The sequence below is a fragment of the Stegastes partitus genome, unplaced genomic scaffold (assembly GCF_000690725.1).
Source record: "Stegastes partitus isolate 25-593 unplaced genomic scaffold, Stegastes_partitus-1.0.2 Scaffold666, whole genome shotgun sequence".
Lineage (NCBI taxonomy): Eukaryota > Metazoa > Chordata > Actinopteri > Pomacentridae > Stegastes > Stegastes partitus.
In genome coordinates, this window is record NW_007578397.1 from 152,680 (window position 1) to 163,804 (window position 11,125).

General features: G+C 39.7%; 1 protein-coding gene across 1 annotated transcript in view; it reads right to left on the bottom strand.

Moving 5' to 3' along the window:
* The window catches only part of nrbp2b (nuclear receptor binding protein 2b), a 63,764-nt gene extending 56,416 nt beyond the window's left edge, over window positions 1-7,348 (bottom strand). The window contains exon 1 of the mRNA XM_008290301.1: window positions 6,701-7,348. Coding sequence (XP_008288523.1) covers window positions 6,701-6,820 — 120 coding nt within the window. The 5' untranslated portion in view covers window positions 6,821-7,348. The remainder of the gene's footprint in view (window positions 1-6,700) is intronic.
* Between the last annotated feature and the right edge of the window lie 3,777 nt (window positions 7,349-11,125).

The window sequence follows — 11,125 nt, forward strand, 5'->3', positions numbered from 1 at the left end:
ACGTCAGTTATCGAGTCGTTCTCGTCTCCCTGCGAGCAGATGGACACGGATCCTGGAAACAGAAGCCGGTGCAATTACTGGAATGAGCACTGAGCGGCTACAGAGCGGGAGCTGGGTGTGGATTCACTTCAGGAGGTCTACTCTGCTGCTTTATTGAACCAGGATCACAGGGGGGCCGGTGATAATCTGCTGTCCAGGCTGGACAGTAATAGAACGAGCTCAGTGTGACAGGTGGATATCAACTCCCACTGCACTGTTGACTGTCAGACAATCGCCTTTTTTGGGTCTGTAGTTGCTTAAATTTTTGTCAAACTGGCATCATTAAAAGTGTGCTGAATTAGCAGTTCCTGTTTGCAGAGCATCCCTCCATACAGGTATCACTGGATTACTGTGACAGTCAGTTATATAGAGTGTGTTCTTCTGTGATTATTTGAGGAACTCATGGATGCTTATTTCAGATGGACGTCACAGTTTTAAGAGCTACACTCTTGGACTGAACAAAAACCAGCAGCGAACAGTTTGTATCAGTCTTTTTGAGTTAACTTCTTATGAAATTATGCTTAACCAACAAACTATCAGCTCTTCCTCAACAATCAAATGTATTTTTTTGTCTTACCTGACATGTTAAGCTAAACAAGACAATTTGAAAGGACAGGAAAAATGAAGTTATTAAGCCAAGTCAAGGGCACTGTTTAAGTTTGCCCCAGCTTGATATAACACCTGTGCATTGGCCAAAGGTCATTAAGCCTCCAAGAAGACTTGGTGCTCCTTTAGCAGCTAAACTCCCACAATGCTTTCGAAGGAAGGTGCCTCATCGTCTAGATGTTGGGGGTTCCCCATATGGTTTGATCTATTGGTTCTTAGTTCGACAAAAACAACTCCCCTATATAAGCCAGTGGTTATGTTTATTCTGGAGGGTGATTCTTTTTGGCTTCAAATCCTCTCACAGGCGTCTGAGATATTGTACTGGTATGAATAAACGTTTTATCTATCAACAAGACGGTATCTGTGGAGAATTTCTTCATGATCTTCACATCATCGTTACTCAATAAACAACAAATGGAACTGTTTGCCTCTTCTGGTCACTCTGGAGGCTCCACCAGGTACCACAGCTCATCTAAAATCCTCGGAGCATGTTTTATCTAGGAAATGGTATGGGCAGATACTAAATAATAAATGACTCCAATTGAATCAGGAGTCAAAAAATACTCCATCAGGACATCTCTTACTGATTTTGACTTTTGGACTTTGGAGGTGGTTCATTTGGTATAAGATGTCCACCAACACCACCATACGCAGCGGAAAGTTGTAGATTCTCCAGAAATCCTGTGGTATCCACACACTGTGACTGCCACCTCAGGAATAATCACACTGACACACTGCAGTCTAATCCGTTATATCAGCTATAAAAAATGCAAAGTCACAGTCAGCCTCTCAGAGACATCGACAACAGCCTTGTGTGTGTTTTTCTGCGTTCGATACGAGGTCTGAATAACAGACCGACATGTACCTGTTGTAGTATGAATAGAGCTGCGTGAAAGTACGCTTTAAGTCCACATCAGTCTGCACACACGGACACAAAAAACCTAACTTGGTCCTTGCACCCCAACGGGGAGCAACTACGGATTGCCCAAGATCGACTTCCAGGTTCTAATGCAGCATGCTGGTGTTCCACAATCAATCAGGACATGTGACGCAACAGCTCCAGCGTCTAGTGTGGCTCGTCCGGCCGTGTCAGCTCTCCTTTTCACTCAGACGTTGACTCAGCTCTGTAACTCTCTGCCACTCCCTCTCCATACATTACACATCGAACAGCGAGGTGGGAAAAAGGCACAAGTGTCCCATCTTGAACTGGCTGTGTGAAAGAGGCTACACCCTTATCCCACAAAAATGATGCTCCTATGCAACTAAACTACATATTCATTTAAATTGTGAAAGGAATTAATTTTATCCCACAACAAACAGGACTTTCACCCACTAGCCTGGGGTTCATGACCTGTATGGGAGCAACATTCTTAGACTTAAGTTTGATTTTCACTCACTGTTTGCTTAAATTTGGGTGACATCCAAACCAAAATCTCATGGGTAAAGTAATTTTTCCAACATGTTTGAAGCTTCTCCTTCGTCTTCTGGGTTACCATGGTGACAAGTCCCACCCCATCTAATACATGATTGGTTGGTTGGTTGAAAAGGAGCAACAGCAAACCAATAAAATAAATGGAAAAGACATGTTGATTAGAGGCAAATTTGTGATACGTCACATGCAAAAGCGAACTCGGAGAATTCCCTCAAAATGTAATTGAAACTGCAGTTTAGTTGTAAAGGAACATAATTTCTGGGTTACTGCTTCAGATCCAGCTGATAAGTGCGAGAAAAAAAAAAAGAAATTGGACCAAACTACACGAGCTTCGAGCACAACGGCCTCTTGTCTCACCTCACAGTCTGCCCACTTTGCACAATAGCGCTTCACACAAAGATTTTTATCCTGCAAAGATCTACAAAAGCAAATTCATGATTCAACGGCAATATTTAGTGAGTCACTGTCCTGTGTCTGGTGTTAGCCTGGATGTCCTCATTCTGGGAAGCCACAGGTGACTCAGTCAGAGGATACGTGCCACTAGTCAGAAATGCAAATCATGAACTCGTAAATCATTTCGCCGCTGACGTGCTGATTTCCTCGTAAATTGTGTTAACAAAGGAAGAAGCAGGACTGGATTTCAGCAATACTGTGCAACAGTTGTCCACCCGTTGTAATTAATTTGTTCTTGGAAAGACAATAACGAGCTAAACCACCGGCTTTTGTTTGATTTACTACTTGTGTCATGTTGTGGTGCTACATCCAGAACTTTCTTTTTTGCTTTTTACACAAACATTTTTAAAAATAAAAGCATGGAAAGACGTTTGCCAATAAATCATGATGCAAAAAAACAAAACAAAAACAGCCTTTGCAACTATTGTGATTCTGCTCACTCAACTTTGTGCTTTTTCGATCACAACAGCGCTGCTGAGTCCCTGAGAAAAATCAATACTCTGTGTTTGGTCAGGAAGGATGAACTGATCCTGATCTGACAGCTTCATCTTGGGCTTCAGGAAGCATTTTACACAGTTTGCTTCATTTTAGCGACTTCTCTCAGTGAATCAATTAGGCAAAAAAAATAAAATAAAATAGCTGAAAGATAATTGATGAACACAAACACTGCCCTAGTTTAAAGGCTTGAGGTAGGGATGTATTATGATGCTGATACTGCTGCAGGGCTGCATTGGTTGGACACTAAATTTAGTATTTTAAACAGAAATGTTAATAATTTGCTAGTTTCTGCCTCTCATCTGTTATTATTTGATGCTTTCCTGCTTTATATCACAGTGAACTGAAAACGCTCTGAGTTTAGGGTTGTTGGACAAAACAAAAAAGAAGCCACATGGGAGCATACATTGATATTCATGGACGTCTTTCACTTTTCGGCTTTTTTAAGAGCAAATATACCCTCAAATCGACAAAAAAAACTGACAGATCAATCAATAATAAAAAATATATATACACAACTGGAACTCTGTGCATTTGTTTTGTCGACCAAAAACATGTTTCTCATTTAGAAAAATGATTAAATATGAACAAATCACTGGCATACACTGAATGTGTTTACATTTTGTGCTCCATTATATGCACATGTACTAGAAAAGTATTGCCACATTGATTTTTTCCTGCAGCAGCCACCCATAAACCACTGATGCTCTCAGCGCAAATGAAAATGTGACGGCGGAGGCAGCACAGAAAAACACACAGATGGGTAATCAATGGGTGGAAAATCACCCGGGTGGGTTGTGGGTGTGTTGTTTTTTTTTTTTGTTTGTTTGTTTGTTTGTTTTTTTAAACACCAAGAAAAACTCAATGGTACTGAAAGTGCAGCGAGGTCAGGTGGTTTCAGCCTGTGTGCGAGCAAGAGATAACCTTCAACTTAAATTCTCCGCCTTATCTGCAGCCGTTAGTGGAGGCGACGCCCGCTGCTTCACAACAACGCGACATTTACGCGTCTGTTGCGTCTTTTTGATCGTAACTGAGCGTTCTGGCGGTTTTTATAAACGTCTCGTGCTCGTCGTGAAGCGAAGGTGGACACGTTTCGGTCTTATCAAAGTCCCTGACGCAGTGAATCCAGCAGCTGGGAATGCTACAGATAGTCCACTGTTGACATGAAGCAAACACTGGATTATTTATGGGAGAGGAAGCTTCATGCAAGGCCACTGGGTTATTTTCTGTAATGATGCTGATGTGCTGCCTGAACAGTCCAAACAGTTCTGATCCTCACAGTCAACACAGCAGCACACTGTGTTCATGCACCAGAACTACTAGAAGGAATCTGAATCATCTTTCAATCTATTTTTTAATGACCTTTTTAGTCTATAATAAGTCAGAAAACAGCTTAAAATATTTATCACAATCTGCCACAGCCAATGCGACCTCTAGTGTAGCCAGAATACCCAAAACATTACAATTAGCATCACATGAAGCAGAGAAATATATATTTAACCATCTACAGTTAGCTCCTGTTTGGTAGTTTTGCTTGTTAAATTGGGCTTATGATTGATTGAGATTGTTACCTGATGATCGACTGACAAGTCATTTCAGCTTTAATGTGCAGCCCTCAATAAAATTTAAGGAATGAACTGATGTTTTTACTGCCTATGAGCTCATCCTCAGCTTGTCTGAACCTGCTCTCAAGGCCCTCAGAGGTTTTCTTCATCCTGCTCAAGCGTCTGATTAGAAAGTGTTGCAGGTTGATTATAGTACAACAGGTTTCTCAGATTTCTGTTATATAAAAACTCAAAGATGAAGAAGTGCATAGATTAGTTGAATATCATAAAAACTACTCTGCAACTGCTACAATAAAAGATTAACTGCTGAAGTCATTTTTTACTCAAAAAAGCTTCAATGCAGTTACAGCTTTGTGATCCGTTGCACTCGAAAAAAATCATTTTTTAGTTCCAACCTTTCATATTTGAAGATTTTCAGCTTTTCTTTGTCTTATTTGGCAGTAAACTAAATATGTTTAGAGATTTTGGACTGCTTGTTTGACATTTCAAAGCATTTTCTGAAATTTAATAGGCCAAACAAATGCCATTAAAAAAACAAAAAAAACAACTGATGATTCAAATTATTAAGGCTACAAATATCAAGTTTTTTTTTTTCTAATTGACTGATTCAAAAGTTTTGTGTGTAGAATCTAATCACAGTTTTTTTTTTAAACCAGTGAGAAGTGTCATCTTGACCTGACCTATCTTGTTTGACCAACAGTCCAAAACGGAAATATATTTCATTTACAACTGAGCTGCAACTTGTGATTATTTTTTTTAAATTGTTTTCGCTTTTTCTCGATTAATTGTTTATTTGTTTGGTGCTTCCTGAAGCACAAGTTGACAAATGCCTTGTTTTGTCCAAAACCTTAGAGGAAGAAAGAAACCTGAAAATATTAACATTTAAAAAGCTGGAATCAGATAATTCAAGAACGTTTTTCTTTTTATTCCTCAAATCGATTATCAAAATGGTTTGTGGCGACTAACTGATGAATTTTCTCAGCTCTAAGTAACGCTGACATATCAAAGAAAAGCAAAAGATGCTCAAATTTAAGAAGCAGCTTCAAGATGTTTGACATTTAAAAATGACTCAACTTATTAACTGACTGTCAAAATAGAAACGATTAATCGAACAGTTGACAACCGATCGATTAATCTGTACAGCTTTAATTTACAGTAAGAGGTGAAAAGCAAAAGATAACCATATAAAAAATGATGTAATGTTTAATATTTAAGATTAAAAACTGACTCAAACTGAATAATCGATTATCAATATGGCTGGTGATTAATCTGACAGTTGGCAACTAATCGATTAATCATTACAGGCTTAATTTACAATGACATAAAGACGTGGAAAGCCAAAAATATTATCATTAAAGTGGATGGCAGCGGATAATGTTTGACTTGTAAACAAAACAGTGACTAACTAATTGCCAGAATAGTTGGTGATTAAACTAATAGATGACAACTAATCGATTAATCTTAGAAGCTCCAACTGACAATGATGTAAAGAAAATAAAAGCCAACAGATAATCATATAAAAGAAGATGCTGAAAGGTAGTATTTGGAATTTGAGCATTAAAAAGTGACTCAAGCATTAATGCAATATCAAAAACAAAAGCCAAATAAGTGTCTGCCAGCTGGTTAATGGACTAATTGAGCCACAGTTTGTTCTCTTGATGAACCAGACTTGACTTTGCACTTCTCTGAGTGGGGAGTTGTCCTTCTGATTAACTATATTTTGCAATAATCCTGCAGCTGGAGGCCTTCATGACACAACACACGCCTCTCTGGCTACAAACTGAAGGTTTGTCCACAGTTTGTTTGTGTGACTTGAAGGTTTCCTGCAGAGAAAAACACGCTCCAGACAGGAATGTGGCCTCAGTTTCTCTCCATGTCCCACTGAAATAGATTTAATGTGGGCTAAGCAGATGAGCGGATATATGACTGTGTGAGGTTTATAGTGGCATGCTGCAAAAACAGCATTGGGCAATAATAATACCTAATCCCGGCTAAACACTTGCGTAACAGTGTGTGTCCGACGTGCAGCTTGATTGATTCATGTGCAGTTCAAAAAAGAAAACGCGCTCCGGCACACGTACGCTTCAAACACCAGACAAAACCGACTAACCTGCTCTTTGCGCTTTTGCCAGCGGCCGCACGGGCTTTCCTCCAAGATCTCACTCTCATCCTCGCTCTCCTCCTCCTTCCCCTCCGAGCCTGATTTCCTCTCCGGGACGGACATCGTCATTTTAACGCCGTATATTTCCAGATTTCCACTCCGCCGCCGCCGCCGCCACTCCTCCTCCTCCCTGCGTCTTGTGGTTTGTTGTGGAGGAGACCAGACGAGCGGTAGCGCAGAGACGGTCCGCGGCTCGTCTGCGCAGTGAACAAACCCCCCTCCGACGACACCAGCCGCTCTCTGTCTCTGCCCCCTTTGGCGCTCAAAACATCTTGCAAATGTAAAAGAAAAAAAATGCGTAAAAACGAGCGCTCCTCAAGTTGCCTCCTTTCAGGTTAAAACTACCAGCGTGCGCATTGGGAGGCTGGAGGAGCGGAACAGGGAGGAAAAATATATATCCAAGACTTCATGCGCCCATGTAGGCTGCATGCAAAATAGGTTGCGAAATGGTTTTTCCTTCTTATCTGTCCATTCACAGTGAAGCGACGCGTTGGGGAAAAGCTCGCTCAGTGAGGCGATATGAATCCCGGCGAGTTCAGTGCGCTCATCGCCCACCGCAGATTTTGTCTCTCTGTTTTTTTCTTTTTTTTAAGAAGGAGAGTTCATTTTTCGACCATCTTCCACACGCGTCATTGTCAGTGTTGCTGGATCTGAAGCCAAGCCGTGGGCTCCTGCCAGGCACGGTGCGCAGAGGGATGGAGCCAATTACCGTAAAGGCACCGCTACGCGCGCACACAAGTGTTCATGTGGGCCCAGTAGGAAAACAAACACAGAACAAGTCCGAGCTGGAAAACAAATATAAAGATTTAGATTTAGATTAGGAGCTTATTCCATAAAGAAGAGTGACTGACTTGGAAAACAACCAACAAACCAGTGGTTCCATAAAGGACCAGAAAATCCACAGGTCATTTCATATCTTCAATATCTTACAAAAAAAATAAAAATAAAAATAGTCCTCGTTGGAAGTTTTCCCATTTTTATTGCTTTTCCACATTGAATTAAGGTTACTATAAGTTGGCTTTTTGACAATAGATTACAAATAAAGACTCTTAGATCCAAATAAAAAGTTTTTTTTTTAAAGTAATGTCACATTATTCAAAATTTGTCACTGAAATAAGTTGAAATTGACAAAAGTAATAATAAATAAAAATGTAGTGAAAATCATGAGGTTTTTGAATTGTGGTTCAACAGAAATACAAAAAAAAATTAAATTATTATTTTTTTTAAATGGAAGGGTATGAATGCATTTGAGGATGACTGTATTACAAAACACACACACACACACCTGTATGTGGAAGGTCTAGTCACTGGTGAATCAGTACTCCTGATTATAACTACACCGTGAAGACAAAAGAATTTCCAAGCAACTTTCCGAAAAGGTTATACAAAAAGAAGCCAGAGAACAAGTCAAGGAAATTTCCAAGTCATTGAATGTCCATTGGAGTATAGTTTAGTTCATCATTAGGAAGTAAAAGGCATATGAATAAATCTGATCTGATTGTGCAATACAACAATGAGTGAGGGAAGCCACCAAGACCCCTATGACTCCTCTAAAGGAGTTACAAGAGTCAGTGGCTAAGATGGGAGAGACTGTGCACACAACAAGTGTTGCCTGTTCTTCACCAGTCAAAGCTTTATGGGGGGAGAGCAACAAAGAGAAAACCACAGTTGAAAACAGCTTGTCTTAAATCTCGACCAGAATTCACCAGAAGGCCTGTGGGAGACTCTGAAGTCAACTGGAAGAAGATTATTTGGTCCGATGAGGCCTAAATTAAACTCACAGTCACTACTTACAGTCAACTAGACAACAAACGTGACACATCATCACAAACACACCATGCGCACCGTGAAGCATGGGGGTGGCAGCATCATGATGTGGCGATGCTTCTCAGCTGCAGGCCCTGGAAGGCTTGTGAAGGTGGAGGGTAAAATGAATGCAGCAAAGTGTAGGAAAATCCTGAAGGACAAACTGATGCAATCTGAAGGAGAACTGAGACTTGAGATAAGATTTGTTCTCCAGCAAGACCAAGATCTGAAGCACGCAGTCAAAGTTACACAGAAGTAGTTTGCATATACTTACAGCTGAAACCAGATGTTTACACACACTGTATAAAAAGACACATAACCTTATTTTTTTTCCCTCACTGTCTGACATTAAATCAGATCTTTCCTGTTTTAGGTCAGTTAGGATTACCAACATTAATTCTATTTGCTAAACGCCAGAATAATGAGAGAGAGAATTTTTTTAGAGAATTACCTTTAAACTGTGTGACTTGGGTCAAATGTTTTGGGTTTCCCTCCTCAAGCTTCTAACAATAGTTTGATGAATTCTGGCCCATTCCTCCTGACAGACCTGGTGGAACTGAGTCAGGTTTGTTGGCCACTTTAGTCCACACGTCTTTTCTACTCTGCTCACAAATTTTCTACAGGATTGAAATCAGGGCTTTGTGATGGCCACTCCAAAACATTGACTTTGTTGTCCTGAAGCCTCTTTGTAACTAATGTGGCAATATGCTTATTAGGTCATTGTCCATTTGGAAGACTCATTTGTGCCCAAGCTTTAACTTCCTGGCTAATGTCTTGAGATGTTGCTTCAATATTGTTCTTTCCTCATGATGCCATCTATTTTATGAAGTGCACCAGTCCCTCCTGCAGCAAAACACCCCCACAACATGATGCTGCCACCCCCGTACTTCACAGTTGGGATAGTGTTCTCAGGCTTGCAAGCCTCCCATGGAGGTCCACAATTCTCTTCCTGATATCTTGGCTGATTTCTTTAGATTTTCCCATGTTGTCACAAAGGAGGCAGCGTGTTTGAGGTGTGCCTTAAACTACATCAAATGTTGTCACTTAATCTATCAAAATCTTCCAAAGCCATGACATCATCATCTGGGCTTTCCCAAACTGTTTGAAGGCATAGCAATCCTAGTGTATGTTAACTTCTGACTTTGAAGAAAATACTAAAAATTATCTTTAAAAAATCTCTCTCTCTCATTATCCATTATTAAGCAAATAGAAATAATTTAGGTAATCCTAACTTACCTAAAACAGAAAACGCTTAGTCTGATTTAATGCCAGATAGTGAGAAAAAAATAGGTTTTATGTATTTTTATACAGTGTATGTAACTGTATACGTGGGCTGTGTATATGTTAGTTTCCAGGTATAAGTTGCCAGAGTAACTGAGCCTAAACTATGTTGACTTTGATTTGCAATAAGCCTGGCTCATCTGATAAACTCACTTTATCGAACAGGCCCTTAATGGAATAGACAAATCTAATTGGAACAACATAGTCTGCAATGTATTTTTAAAAACACACACACAGCCTGTGTATACATGGCTGAAGGGCTCAGGCTTTTAGAAGTGATAAGCAATACATTATACATTCTGTTTTCACTTTATCTTAATAGTTGTTGTCTTGCCTTCTGGGCATGTTGTGTTCACATGAACATTAAAAGCTTTTTTTTCTTTTCATTTCACATCATATCTTATTGCAGCATGTCCAGGTCCCATGATGGTGTGAATTCAAGTCTCTGCTTTTTTCCTCTTTTCTGTTTAGTGAATATTTTTGAAAAGGTGCTTTAAGTGCAGATTGTTTATCACCGCATAAACCAACAAAAGCTGGATTCAACCCTGAGAAAACTGCAGCAGTCACAACCCCAAAACCAGAGGCAAAACCAGAACAGGGCACCAGAAGGTTCTGGTGCTTTAATATGTTAATAAAAAGAGAAAGGGCCTTCTGTACCTTAAGAAGGAGCATCTGTAGTCTGGCTGTGTTCGGAGGTTAACTACAGTGGTGGAAAATCTTTAAATAAAGAAGCATCATAAAGAGTAAACCAGCATTTTATTCGCAATGTTGTAATAAAACAAGTCCTGAATGTCTGGAGTGGTCTGTAGTTTATCATCATACAAATTGTTCAGCAGAAGGTGCGACTGGGAAGCTGCAATCAAAGCCTCCAGATTCATCGCCCACCACCAGGACTGTGCAGTGTGGCAGCGAGCCACAGTGAGGAGACATCAGTCAGTTACAGGAATTTAATGAAGGATTTAAGGCAAAAAGCCTATGCTGCAAAAATAAAAATGAATAGTTTTACTCAAATTAGAAAAATGTAAACAATGTCGGTAAAAATATGGTTTTAAAAATATCAAGAGAAAAATCCAGTATTTTAATCAAAATATACAATAAAAGACTTACATTATCAGAACTATAAAACTAATAAAAGTGCTATAAAGTGCCATACAATTTCTAGAAAAAGCTCCAAACTATACATTAAACTAAGCAAATCCAGGCTTCAGCTACTGTACTGCTTGTCAGATAAGTTGCTGCATCTCCGTGGGGCCAAAACCTATTATTTAGGCCTTATTCATTTCAATT